The 14,929-nt window shown below is 43.2% G+C and overlaps 1 protein-coding gene across 5 annotated transcripts in view; it reads right to left on the bottom strand.

Annotated features, from left to right (window-relative positions):
• Window positions 1-8,511: 8,511 nt before the first annotated feature.
• The window catches only part of TLE1 (TLE family member 1, transcriptional corepressor), an 84,907-nt gene continuing 78,489 nt past the window's right edge, over window positions 8,512-14,929 (bottom strand). For all 5 annotated transcript variants that reach the window (XM_045780993.2, XM_045780992.2, XM_045780990.2 and 2 more), the window contains 4 exons: window positions 12,031-12,178; window positions 10,449-10,599; window positions 9,234-9,310; window positions 8,512-9,092 (listed from right to left, as the gene is read on the bottom strand). In XM_045780993.2, the coding sequence (XP_045636949.2) occupies window positions 8,985-9,092; window positions 9,234-9,310; window positions 10,449-10,599; window positions 12,031-12,178 (484 nt within the window). In that variant the 3' untranslated portion in view covers window positions 8,512-8,984. The remainder of the gene's footprint in view (window positions 9,093-9,233; window positions 9,311-10,448; window positions 10,600-12,030; window positions 12,179-14,929) is intronic.

Below are 14,929 nucleotides of genomic sequence, written 5' to 3' on the forward strand. Positions count from 1 at the left end.
CACTCACCCAAAGAACAAGAGCTTTGTCTTTCTCATCAACTGTCTTTTATGCACAAGTAGGATATGGGTCACTTCATACAGTATCAGAAAGAAAAGGCACAGGAGGGCACAGGTTTCAGCACGTAGACCTTATCTGAATGCTGATGGTTTGTATTATGGAAAGGGAAACAGTGTGTGCCTTTCTTTAATTTTGCATATAAAACATTCCCATGAAATATTATAGCCAAAACACTTGATAAAAGTAAAACTCTTGGTTTGAGATTTTGCTTTTGTGCAAACAAGAAAGCCAACTACAGAAATGAAAAATAGTTCACACCCTATGATCTAGCAATCCTAGTCCTGAGATAATTCCAAGGAAATAGTTCAAAGGAAGAAGAAAGCAGTTCTATATGTGGAGATGTTTAATGCAGCAGTAGTTAGTAGAGCTGAAATGTGGTCAAAATAGTCATGCAACATTGCAGAAGTAGTCTAATAAACAGTGGTGAGTCATTAGATGGAGCCAATAAAAAGAGCTGAAGACTGTCCAGAAATATGGGGAAAGAACAGACTCCTGATAGCTTAATGAGAAGAGAAGAATGCAAAATGGAACGAGTGCTGTGCTCATGTATGAATGAATGAATGCATGGGAAATACATCAAAAATAGAAATACTAGGATGGAGATGTTTTGGGTTTTTTAAATGTTTTGTGGCCCCTTCCTTCAATTTTATATATATAAATGGCAATAATTTGATTTTTGGATCCTTCCTGCCTCACTTTTACAAGTGGCTTTGCACGTTGGCTGTTGCTTATTGCATAGCATATAGTAAAGCTGGGTTGTTAGACTGGTTACTTCACTAACTAGACACAGAGTGAGGATAATAGAGAAACAGAGAAATAATAGCATGCTTGCTCGCAGCAAGGGCAATGGCCATGTACATCAAAAAATTGCTGACACCCTGGGCACTTGGGTGGTGCAGTCAGTTAAATGTCCGACTGGGTTTCAGCTTAGGTGGTGATCTCGGGGTCCTGAGATCGAGCCCCGTGTCAGGCTCTGCACTTAGCGCAGTCTGGGTGAGATTCTCTCTCCTTCCTCCTGCTCTTCCCACTTGTGCTCTCTCTGTCAAATAAATAAATATTTAAAAAAAAAAATTGCTGACACCCTAACAATTAATGGAGTAGGTGGAAATTCTGCAAGCCTTAGAGTTCACTCCTTTTGGGTGAAACGCGTAATATAGCCTTTAAAATGGCAAGAGATGCATACCCCCCGAACTCTAAAGGATACTGAAACACACATTTTCCTCTTGGACAGGATGGTCCGAAAGATTAGTGTTCTAAGAAATGAAGGGAACCCTCCCGAACGAACCTATTAAGTTAAAGTCCACTCACTGGCACAGCCAGCGTTTTCCCAGAGCCCAGAGCGAACAGACACAAGTTGTCAGCAGACGGTGCCAGGACGGCTGCACCCCTCCCATCTGAACATGCAATTCCAAGTTTCTTTACAAATTGCCTTTTCAGAAGGTGATATTTGAGTATGGTTATTTCTGGGGAAAGATGCCAGTGCAGAGGGTCCTGGACACAGAGGCTTGACTTTACAAGATATTCAGATATGCTTGAACAGACTGAACTGGAGTTACCAGGGACTGTCCCAGTTACTAATGGGCAAGCTTTTGTTAAAGTCTGCCCTGAGACTATCAACTCAATGCCCAAGACATTCACAATTAAAAGCCAGCTGATGAAGTCAATGGTCAGCTAAACTTGACCTCCAATAGCAAATAAAAGAGAAGCACGACCAGTGCTGTGTTAGATTCTCAAAACAAAGTCTCAAAAGAAAAGAAAAAAAAAAAAGATGAAAATTCTTTAACATTTTTTAGAAATTCTCAAATTTGTTAAAACTGTTATCAGAAAATGGTACTTGTTTAATCCCTTCAACAGCCCTGTAAGGTAGGTATTTTTATTTCAATTTTGTAGTTGAAGAAAAGTCCTGAGAGGGACTAAGGGAGTTGCCCAAGGTGATACCCAATGATAAATCCATATCACACCTGGGATCTGTGACTGATTCCAAACTTGGTGTCCTTCCAACACATCAGTGTGCAGTGGGCTATTTCCGGTTCACATTCTCATTACACGTAAAGCATCATACCTACAACTACAAAAGAACCTTTGGTTTTAAACAACAAAAACGATATAGAGGTAGGTGATAGTTCCCTACTTTTAACTCACTACTAAGGTTTACCATCACTGGGGTTTGTAAATTACCTCTTCGAAGCAAGCAAAGGATAATGGTGGAAAATAATGAACACACTTTCTTAATATTGAAAATAGAACACACAAGCTTATGTAACAGAAACCTATCCTGAGAGAATTAGACATCCACTTCAGGTCTGTAAAAGAAGCTATCCAGGCTCTATGAAAGGTTTCCTAGATCCGCTAATGGGACAGATCTCTTAAGTATGGGGATCGGATGGTCAATGAGCTGACCTCGTCAGGATCCTTTCAAAGAATGAATCTAAGCTCAAGCAAAACTAAATGGGAAAATGAGGTATTGCTTATTGCCCAATCATTAGCAAATATTTTTTAGAGTAAGAACAATGTGGTTGACCTGAGGCAAGCTAGCATTACCATGCTCTGCTGGGAGTAGTATAAATAGGCCCAGGATTTCTAGAAAGCAATTTGGCAGTGTATATCAAAGATCTGAAATAACATTTTATCTTCTGATGCAGTAATTCCATTTTTCTCAGGATTAATTCTAAGGAAAGGAACAGAAATAAGGAGAGAAAATTATATATGAACATTTTCTTTACAAGGATTATAACAATATCTCAATGTTTGAAATAGCCTACATACCTAACAAATGAGAAATGAGCAAATTATAGTAAATCCAACATTGTGAGTTGTTTGTGAATAAATTTGAATAAAGAAAAATGAAGTCAACTGACTTGCAAAAAAACCCTCCAAATAACCCGACTAAAAAATGGGCAAAGGACATGAATAGATATTTTTCCATAAAAGACATACAAATGGCCAACAGATACATAAAAAGGTGCTTAGCATCACTATTAAGAGAAATAGAAATCAAAACACAAGGTGATATCACCTTACACCTGTTAGGACGTCTATTATCAAAAAGACAAATGCTAGCAAGTATGTGGAGAAAAGGGAACTGCTGGTGCGTTGTTGGTAGGAACGCTCACGGTGCAGCCACGATGGAAAACAGTATGGAGGTTCCTCAAAAATTTTAAAATACAACTATCATGTGATCCAGCCATTCCAATTCTGGGTTTATATTCAAAGGAAATGAAATGACTATTTCAAAAAGGTATCTGCACTCTCATGATTGATGCAGCATTGTTCACAATAGCCAAAGTATAGAAACAACTTAAGGGTTCATCAGTGGATGAATGGATAAAGGAAATGTGAGACACACACACACACACACACACACACACACACGATTATTGAGCCTTTAAAAAGAAGGAAATGCTGCTATTTGCAACAAGATGGATGAACCTAGAGGTCACTATGCTAAAAAAAAGAAGTCAGAGAAAGATACTGTGCGGTATCACCTATATGTACAATTAAAAAAACGAATGTTGAACTCATAGAAACAGTACAGGGGTGATTGCCAGGGGCTGGGAAGTAGGGGGGAGAAGGGAGAGGTTGGTAAAACGGTACAAACTTTCTGTTTTAAGACGAACAAGGTCTGATGATAACACTGTAGTGTGTAACTGAAATTTGCTGAGAGAATAGAACTTGTGTTCTCACTACTCCCCCCAAAATAAATATTCGAGGCAATGGATACGTTAATTAGCTTGATGGGGGGAGTCCTTTCACAATATATGCTTGTATCAAATCATTAGCTGCACACTTTAAACATCTAACACTTCTTTTTTCAATCACACCTCAAGCTGAAAACAAGAAAAGAAAAAGAAAGTGAGAAACACATTATAAAACCACACAGACAAGGCGATAGAACAGAATTAAGACACTAGGCTTCGCAGTCTGGCTGCCTCGGTTACAATCTGACTCCAACCAACAATTAGCTCTGTGATATCCAGCTAGTTACTGTCTCTCTGTGCCTGTTTCCTTATCTGTTAAATCATCTTGAACGCAATAACTACCTTAGTTCTTGAAGATTAAGTGAGAGAATACAAAGTGTTCAAATGTCCTTGAGTATTTGGTAGTTGGGAACTAATCAACAAATGTTCATTATTATTAATCACCTATATTATACTGAACATATTTGGTATGAAAGTATTGTTTCGAAGGGGCACCATTATGGGGTTTATTTTCTTCTTCTTACCTTGCTATATTTTCCAAACTGAAATCAGAGGTATATGATACTTTTATGAATAAAAAAAAGTTATCATGCGGGAACATCTGGAAGCCCCTGGCCCAGTGCCCAGCACACAACAGTTCTTCCAAACGCCTGCTGGAATGGCACAATGGGTTGTCCCAGACAGCTGATGCCAAATGAGTAATTTACATCCACGACTGTTGAGAGCTGCCTGTCAATCCTTTACTGTTGGGCTTCCTTAGGACAGTGCCTCACCCATATCCCCCTCCATCACCATCAGCCGATTCTTCCCCAGACCGCTCACACTGGAATCATTTCACCTCAGCCACCAGCCTGGTAGCCGCCTTGCCAAAGGCCGAGGTCACATCCTCAATAAATGCTGGTGGATTGACTGAATCTAATATGATAATCTGAAGAATAAAAACATTCTATAAAGTCAGCAGCTTATTGTTTTACACAAAGTATTCCAATTTTCAAAGAACAACTTTTAATTATTTTTTAAATTATTTTTAATTTTTAATTATGCATCACCACTCCAATTAAGCATTCTTAAGGATTCCACTACATTAGGTCCTTATAGTAGGTTTTCTAACCCTGATAGAAGACTCATGAAACTCAGATTAAATTATGACGAGGTGAAAAAAGCAACTTTTTAAAGTACTCAAGTTGCGTTTAGCTGTATTATAATATTCAGCTTCAGCTTTAGTTTTGGGAGCAAAGACTAATGCAAGCACAGCCACTTCAAAACAGTGTGTCTTGCATTTTATTGTCATTTTAATTCTAATCCTTACCCCAAAGCTTAAAAGATGGGAGAGTTCCAGTCTTAAGAGAATATGAATATACCCTGATAGTTTTTGGAAACACTGATAGCTCCATTGTGAAGACAACTGTTCTAAATCAGCAATTCTCAAAGTGTGGTCTCCACGACAGCAGCCTCATGATCAACTGGGAAGGCGGAGAAATACAAATTCTTAGGTCCCACCCTCACCTACTGACTCCAAAACACAGAGAGATGGAGACCCAGAAATCCGAATCTGTTCCTCCTGGTGATTCTGATGCAGACTAAAGTTTGAGAACAGCTTTTCTAGAAATGTGAACCCAGCTAACAAGCATTTAACTGTTCACGTTCCAGGACAAAATACGAAGCCAAAGCTTTGGTTGTCTGGAGAGTAAATTCCCCAGGGCAGAAAATAACCCTTACCTAAGCTTCATCTTGCTCAGGGAAGCCCGAAACTGTGGTGATCTGACAATTTCATTGCTGAGCGAAGAGTGAAGAGAAGATAACTGAGAAGAAAAAGTCCGTGGAACTAGAGCAGAGTGGAGGGTTTGGAATGTCATCCCTCAATTTCAAGTTGATGACGGAGGCAGCAGTCTCCTGATGGCATGAAACAGCATGCTGAGGTTAGGAATCGGATCTCTCCGATTTGTTGGAAAACTCATTTGGGAAAGTCACAACCTCTGCGTGCCATTAGCACAAGTGTCATTTTTAAAATCCCTGTATGAATGCTCGATGCCTTTAAAACCAGATGCTACTTACTGGTCATGAAATCTTAAAAAAAAAAAAAAAATTAGGCCATCAAAATCCCATCTCTCAACCACTGTGAAGATTGTAATTTATGTCAAACACTTCCCTACCACCTGGCAAACAGCACAAACTTAAAAAAAAAAAAAAGTTAATTATCATATTGATGAAATATCTTCTCCTTACTCTAAGTGCTAGAAACCTCTAGTTACAAAATGGCATTCCAAACCTAATCTGACTAGGATTTCAATTTTTACCCAGCAAACTTCAGTTCCATGGAAGAGCTACAGGGCAGAAACTCTGCATTCAAGGTGCAAAGACTGAGAGTGACAAAAAACCAAGATTAAATACATCCAGGGATGATGACAATCTCCTAGCATTTTTATAGATGAAACTGCCTAGCACGGCTCTTGGCACATACAGGCGATCGATGTCTAGTTGAATCTGAATTTACTGAACCTGAATTGTAATCTATATTCAAGGCATGGGGTATACCAACATCTGGCTTACCAGGATTTCAACAACCCGTGATTCCAGGCAGACATGAGCGTGGGGACAGGAGTGTGACCCCTAATTTCACAGTTTAGGAAGAAATCGCTTTCCCACTCCTACCCTCCAATTGGGAGACAGTTGCCACTCTGTCCTGCTTCACATACCTGCTGCTGCTTCTTCTTCTTTTTTTTTTTTTTTAAGATTTTATTTATTTATTTGACAGAGAGAGAGACAGCCAGCGAGAGAGGGAACACAAGCAGGGGGAGTGGGAGAGGAAGAAGCAGGCTCCCAGCGGAGCAGGGAGCCCGATGCAGAGCTCGATCCTAGGACTCTGGGATCACGCCCTGAGCCGAAGGCAGATGCTTAACGACTGAGCCACCCAGGCGCCCCCACATACCTGCTTCTGATTCCCAGGACTGGGAGAAGCAGGCAGGACTATGGTATCATTCCCATTTTATGAGTAGGGAAGCAATTGTCTCGGCAATTCCCCACGATTCCAAACACCCTGAGGAGAGGACTAGGACTAGCTCTAGAATGTCTCTTCCAACATCACACTAGTAAATGAAGTGGTTTCATCAGATTCAAGATAGTCGATGAGCTGGTCTAGACCCTCAGAAAATCTCATTAGAGAAAGAATGTCAGAAGCTTGGGAAACAAGAAAGCATGGAAGGAAAAAATGCACCAACAGACCGCAGGAGTATTTCTTTAACCCAGAGTCCTTTCAAATGTGCCCCCTTCTCCTTGATGGGCACACAGCTGCACAGCAAGCAAGAGACCCCACTTCCCAGTCTCCCACGTGATTAAGTCCCAACCAATAGAAATAATGACCAGATTCTTTAGTCCTGCTTGCAAGGACATCTGTTTCCTTGGACTTTCCATTTCCCCACTGCTGGCTGGAAGTGGGGGCAAGGGAAGCAAGCACAAAAACACGGAGCTACACTGCTGGCCTGGGTCTCTAAGGGGAGACACAAACCCGTTGTCTCTAAGCCACTGTACTGGTCGGTCTCTGTTGTAGAAATGTAACTTCTTCCCTTCTATTAAAGAAAATAAGGGAGGCAGGCAGGAAAGAAGAGGCAATGGAAAAGATAAATAGTGCATTAATAAGCCATCAGAGTCTGTAGTATAGAAACGTACTTCATTATACAAGGGATGAGAGAGAAATCAGCCTTAGTAATTAGGGCTTTGCTGTTCACTTAATGAGAAGAGAAAATATTTAACAAACTCTCTGCATAAACAAATATTATTTTGGCAAAAAGCAAACAAAATAATGTTAAATGTATAAAAACGAGAAGGTCTGGATAACAAATGAAAAATATTAAGACAAACTGCCAACAACTTGCTGGATCCTAAGAAAACAAGAACATTAAAAATTCCTTAGGTGCTATTTTTAAATAGCCAGGAAACCTGGTTTAAAAATATTAACCATTCTTTTCTAAAATATAACAGTAAATAATAGATATACAAAGAAATGAGTCGTATAGTCTTTTCAGGAGGAAACATGCACGGTCAACTTATTAAAGCCTAGGGTTACGGGTTTCATCTAATCAAATTAATAAAAGCTGGTCCACCAAGAGGAAGACCAGACTAATGAGAGATCGCAATGGCTAGAAGCTGCAGGGAAAGCCTTAATGAGAAGAACGGGGCTCAGTGCTGGGCGTGACTGGTTCAGGTCGACCCATATGACAGATTAAGTATTAACGAGACAAAACCAGCTGGCAGCCCACCTTTCCTTTACAGGTTAATGAATCCCACAGCTTTGTGAACATCATCAGTCTTAACACTAAACACAAGTCACCCACATGTCTTGAGATGTGATGCTTGCCAAGGGAGACAATAATGATTTGAAGATGCTGGACTATCTTCGAGAAGAGAATGGTCTGTCTCCCAGCGAGTCACCAAGAAAAAGCAGAGCTTCAATTTGGGACCTCCAATCACAAGAGTATCTTTAAAAAAACATGAATCTTGATGAAGTTACTTTAGCTTCCCAAATAAGAGTGTCCTTAATAAACCTTCGAGTTCTGACTATTCCTAGTCTTGAGTCCGCAGTAACTCAGAAGCGTGGACTAGGTTCTAGTGCAGTGCGAGTCCACAACCAAATCTATCTGCAAATTCAAAAGTGCATGTTTAAACTTCCTCTGCAAATGTGTGGACTTTGCTTATAAAACCCACACAAACGATCCCGAAGCTTTGATAAAAACAACAAAGAAGGAAAAGGAAAACCACTTATTGGTACTAAAGCCTTTACTGTAATAAACCAAATATATTTACAATTTATACAAATGTTTAACCTTCAACAAAAATACAAAAAAACATTTCACAAGATGCAAAACCAGGAAACAAGTTCATTGGAGACACCACTGCCCTACCAAGCACAGAACGTGAGGGGGACTGCAAGGAACAGGAAGGTAATCTTGGCAGATCACACAGACAGGAAAGAACAGGCTCTGCCTCAGCCCTCGGCCCCTCTGTCCACTCTGCCTCGGTGCTCCGTTTGGTCTAAGTAGATAGGTGACCTTCAGCTGATGGGACTCGTCGCCTCCTCTTTGTAGACTCAAAGTAGTTTTGTGTCAAGGTTTGGAAACAGGTTTTCATGTTTGTTTGTTTGTTTTTCCTTTTAAAGTTACAATTTTTCTATTTCTACAAATTCAAAACATTTTGGCCCGATTCAACTATAAACGTTAAACCACATCATGTTTTCAGTAGATGACTTCATAGACCGTAGCCTTCTTGTCCCCTGAGCCAGTGACTATGTACTTATCATCCACAGAGACGTCACAGCTGAGCACAGACGAGGACTCTTTGGACTGGAAGAGAAAACAATGGGCGCAGGTTTAATGTGAACGGAGATGCTCAGGGGCCCTGCTCCTTCCGGAGGCACCTTCACTTCTGGAGTCATGGTGAATGCCCCGATCAAACGGTCATTCTAGGGAAGGACACTGACTTACCTGGAATATACTGGCTCCATAGGGGGTCCGCCAAGCATTGAGGAGGTTGTCTTTGCCAGTACTCACAAACCATTTACCTAGAGTTAGCAAAGGAACATGGAGGCGAACAAGATTAAAATTCCTCCTATACTGTTAGCAACCTGGCAACCTGGACTTCATCATACTCAGAGTATTTCTTTCCTTTTTTTTTTTTTTTTAAAGATTTTATTTACTCATTTGAGAGAGAGACAGGGACAGAGAGAGCACAAGCAGGTGGAGAGGGAGAGAGAGAGGGAGAACCAGGCTCCCTGCTGAGCTGGGAGCCCGACATGGGGCTCGATCCCAGGACCTGGAGATCATGACCCGAGCCGAAGGCAGACGCTCAACCATCTGAGCCACCCAGGCGCCCCCAGAGCATTTCTAATCATGAACTATCATGGCCAAGAGCTTGGGCTAGGATGGGAGTAGAGAGAGCAGGTTTTAAATCAGGGCTCCACTGTGAACCATCTGTGGTCTTGGGTTTTGTCTAAGCAGTGGCAGGGACCGTGTCAGCCCCACGAGCCACCGTATACACTTCGGACAGCATCACACCAGCACACAGCGGGTCCTCAAATAGTGAATCGATGAAGCTGCTGTCCTCTTAGCCTGTTTCCTCATGATGAAATAAGACTAGGAAGGATTACATGATGAACTTAAGTAAAATGCCAGACATGAACTATGGGACACAGAATGTGCTCAGTGACTAACAGCTACTCATCCCTCCATCCGTCCCGAGAATAAGTATTTGACTCCACGTGAACTTCCTCTCTCTTCGTCTTCACCGCAGAGTGTAACAGTGTGGGGCAAGCTGAGTCCTATCCTGCTCAGTCCGTAAGGATTTAAAATGTGGCTGCCCCAAGCTTCTATAAATCCTGTCCCCCTTCAGAATGGTAACTAATTGCCTTCCACCTCTGCCCCAGACTAACCTGCTAAAAAAAACAAAAACAAAAACAAAAACCTGTATCAAAACCTTGTATTAGGCAACTGCATCCCCTGCTGACTTTTCTCACATTAGGAAAACAGGCTGAAACGGACATCACTATGCTCTGAGGGACATACTAAGACAATAGAATTACTGCATCCAGCTGCTCAGAGAACGTTTTTTCCAGACAGGATCTCTACTGTATTTTTTTTTTTTTGGAAGTATTTTCCATTGAGGCCATTGGCGCCCTCCAGTTTCCTTTCAGCTCCACTCACCACAATAAGCAAATTTTAGAGATAGCACGCAGCTCTCATGGAGGTGCAGCTGGTACTTGTCAGGCTTATTTACGTGAAGAACTTCCACATTGCTACTCTCCATGCCCACAGCCAGCCACTCCCCGGTCGGGCAGTATCCGAGGGAGAATATCTGTAAGAAGCAGGAGAGGCTCGCCAGTGATTTTGCCCAATAAACTGAGAAGTGAAATGACAACAAGAAACGGGGGTAAAACAGCAAGAAGAGGGGGATGTCATCAGCAAACTCCACACTGCAGTAGAGTCCACAGGACATGACACCCAATGCAGACCAGCCGAGTGTTGAACACCTCTATGGAAACAATCAGAAAGTCTGGAATATGTACATCACATGTGACGACATTATCTTAATAATTTTTTAAGTTTACTTCTTTAAGTCATCTCTACCCCCAATGTGGGGCTCGAACTCATGACCCCGAGATCAAGAGCTGCGTGTTCTACTGACTGAGCCAGCCAGGCGCCCTAAGAAATTATTCTTCATAATAACGACATCTGTGTGTATGTGTTTTATTGTGGGCTTTGTCTTTTGCAGATACTAACTGAGATGCTTGTGATGAAATGATACGATTTACTTAAAAGAATCCAGTGTTCGGGGGCAGGGATGATACAGGGGACAAGCTGTGGGTTCGCAACCGCAAAGCTGGGTGACGGGCAAGTGGGGTTTAGTGGACACTCCTCTGTACGTCCATATATGCTAAGACATTCTCTGCACTCGTGTGTATTTGAAATTTTCCGTAAGAATTTTTTTTTTTTTTTTTTTAAAGACAGACCTTGAAAACAGTACCCTAACTCGTACTGGGAAAAGGGCTGGACTGAGGAAGACTATAAAGAACCCCACAGGAGATTAACGGGGACATGAAATTGAGTAATATGCACAGCTGTACACAAGGAATGATCAAAAGGACAATTCCACCCACAGAAGACACTTCAAATGGCACCGTCTTTCCCAAAACAAGTCTGGATTCAGAGGCTCCACGTCTCACTGAGCTCCACAGCCCACAAAGTGGCCGTTTCATACCATTTCTAACCTCCATCAGTCGAGTCAGCCACGAGTCCATTCTCCCAGGGATGAATAATAAAATGGGCTTCCGCGGAGATGCCGCCCCAATTTTTTAAGCTCCCCGATGCAAGGGAAATGAATTAACTGTCAGAGCTGTTGTGATTTTTCTCGACTCCTCATGGTAACTCTGCCTGTTTTTCAAGCTCTCTTTATATGTGAATCAACTAATCATCTCTCACCCCCACACTGGACGGTGGGAATGTGTTACAAAAGGTCAGACTGTCGGTTCTTTACTGAATGAGTTCCTTCGGTGAACTCGTACATACATGAAACTAACAGGTCTTAACCGACAGGGTTTTAGAAGCCACTCTAAGCATTTCGGGGACATTGCTTGTGTGTCCGTGGGGGTTTCTGTTTGTTTTAAATCGGTGTCTCAAAGTTAAGGCTGGTCTGTCTTGTTCTTGCTACAGTGGGGTGTGAGGGAGGGAGAAGGATGCCACACATGGACCACGTTGGACTCCTGGGTGGGGGTGGGGAGCCCGTCACCTGTGAGGTGAAGTCGTGCTGCTGCAGCTGCCGCCCCTCGCGCAGGTCCCAGGACCTGACCGTGTTGTCCAGGCCGCCCGTCCAGAGCTTGGTGCCGTCGTTAGAAATGTCAATACAGCTGGCCCCGTCTGTGTGGCCCTGGAATTGCCTGATAAAACAAACCAGATTGAATACTGATTTCCTGCCAGAGCTCAAGGTAAACACTGTTGTGTTGTTGGTTTTGGACTCGGTGTGTGTGTGTGATCTCTTCAGAGTGCCGATGTGCAACATCACACTAACCCTCCCCTGAGCAGGAGGCAGCACCTGCAGATTTTCCTTAGCTTTTTTCGAGGTCCAAGTGCTAAAGACGTGGAATGCCATTTTAGGTCATCACACGGGAGAACTTAAATACGCTCTTATGGCTCTTCTTACAAATCCGTCTGGAAGGGAAAATTCCTCCCAGGTCTGGAAAAGTGTTTGAGTGTTAAAGAAAAAAAAAAAAAAAAAAAGGACAAACACACGGACTCCCGAGTGTATTCGGTAAAGAAAGATGTAGGCCTGCATCACTACATTACGAGCTCGGGGTCCAGAAGCACTTACTTTTCCATGAGTGAATCCTCACAGCAATGCCCTTCATGACAACAAAGCATGAGCTCACATAGTTACTCAACCTTGCTTTCTGTATTAGAAAAAGCCCTGCATTAGGAAATCTGGACTCCCAGAGACAAAGGGTCATGCTGGCCTCCTGACTCAGGGGCCAGCATGAGACAAAGCTAATTGATAACCTGACCCACGGGCACCTTAGCAGGGACTCTGCTTTGAAGCTGAGTGCAAGGTTGTTCTCTTAAAGGGAAGTCTTGTGCTTCCGTCAAAAAACACTACCAAGAACAATCACCCAACAGGGATATGCAGAGCCAAAGGGTGTGGGGGGGGGGGGGGGTTTGCTGGGGGAGAGGCCACGGTGAGCCACCGTGGGGTTGGTGATCTGTGGATCCGGACCCGGTTTTGCATGCAAGAGGGAGCCAGCGGGGACGTGACCAGAACAGGCCCAATCACTACGGTGAACCAGGTGGGATGCATCAGAGTGGCTTGGGAATTTCAACACCCAAAGTTTCTATGTCTGTCCTTCCTCTAGGTTCCCCTCACCTCACTGTTCCCACTTATATATAAACTGAGCTTAGAATTTAAAGAGTGTGGAAGACAAGACAAAAGCACCAGTTGCCACGAATTCTGAGACAAGATAAGAATGATCACTTCAAAAACCGTGCCCCCAAAAGCTGTTCTGAAGGAACAGCTTAGTCCTCTCCCCGTGCACACCCGACCGTCCCCACCCTGTCCCATGCGTATGTACCCCAACCAGCCCCACTTTCCTCCAAGACCCCCACAGGTCATGCAGGACCACTGAAGTCCCAGATACATCTTCTGAAAGTTCTGCTATTCCTCCCCTCAAACTGCTCTGGAAACCCAAAGACCAATCTGCATTTCACCCTCTGCCTTCTCTAGAACTCAGGAAATACTTTTACTCCTTGACTACAAACGCCTTTCTCCACGGACCTCAGGCGCCTAGTGGGTGCTCCTCCAACCCTCCGCCCACAAATCTTGGTGCTACTCTCAGGCTCCCAGAAGGCAGCTTCAGACCGTGCTGGGTCTCGGCAGACACTAAGAGACTCAGCGGACTCCAGGCCACCCTCTCACACAGAGTAGCCATTAGACTCATGTGGCCAACTCAAACCGAGCAAGACATCCATAAAGCATGACCCCATTATATCCAGCAGGTGTTTACTCCCGGGGGCCGACACAGAGCAGGGGTTCAGAGCACAGACATGAGAACAGCATGCCTGCACCCCATCTTCTCTCCCCCACACCCGACTGTGTGAGCCAGGCAAGCAGACTTAACCTTTCTGTGCCTCAGGTTCCTTGCCTGGAAAATTGGGATAATAGCAGTGCAGATGTTATAAGGATTAAATGGATTAATATTTGAAAAGCCTTAGCATTAAAAGTTTGAAAGTGCTATTTATTGAGTTTTTAAAGAAGAAATCAAAAAAATAAAACAGCAAACACTAGCTAGGCTAAAAATTTGAAGGGGCTGTCAGCTCCAGCTACGTGTGTCCATTCTACTCATTCTGAGCTGCCCAGCGCATGGCAAGAGAAAAATAACAGCCACAACGTCACTTACACGCAGGAACAGAGCCCGGCTCGGTGACACCGGATTCCTATGGAGGAGGTTTGGAGGGAGACTAAGCTGCTATCATGACTTCTAAAGTCCATCCCTTCGCTCTGGCACATGGACCCAAAGCATCAGAGGAGCCCTGCTAAATAATCCACCAGTCCAACACCATGCCATAAACAAAGAGCATTTCTGAGCAAAGAGAAAATATGGAACAAAAAAGCGGAACACATGCCAGGTTTACCTGGAATGTCTAACTAGTGCTTCCCTTTGTAAAGACTTTTCTGTAACATCTCTGGTGTGAACCCGGACTTCAGTGGAGGGAAGGAGCTGGCCAGACCCAAGGAGAGACGCAGAGGTGGCAGGACTGCAGCTGTCACCACAGTTAAGAGGACAGATTCCTGGGTGGAATGACCCCTGGACAGCACTGCTTTAGTAATTGAGAAACATGTATATTTTAAAATCATTTTGTGGGTGAAGTTCATGGAATCTCTCTCTCTCTCTTTTTTACTATTTATTTATTTGACAGAGAGAGAGTGTGTGCTCCCAAGCAGGGTGAGCAGCAGGTAGAGGCAGAGGGAGAAGCAGACTCCCCACTGAGCAGGGAGCCCACCATGGGGGCTCAATCCTAGGACCTGGGATCATGACCTGAGCCGAAAGCAGATGCTTAGCCAGCTGAGCCACCCAGGCGCCTGTGGAATCTACTCTTCTGATGTCCTTTTGTTAATTTTCTGTTATCCTTTATCACTTGGC

This window comes from Ursus americanus, chromosome 34 (assembly GCF_024610735.1).
Source record: "Ursus americanus isolate L20-20 chromosome 34, mUrsAme1.1.p, whole genome shotgun sequence".
Taxonomy (NCBI): Eukaryota; Metazoa; Chordata; class Mammalia; order Carnivora; family Ursidae; genus Ursus; species Ursus americanus.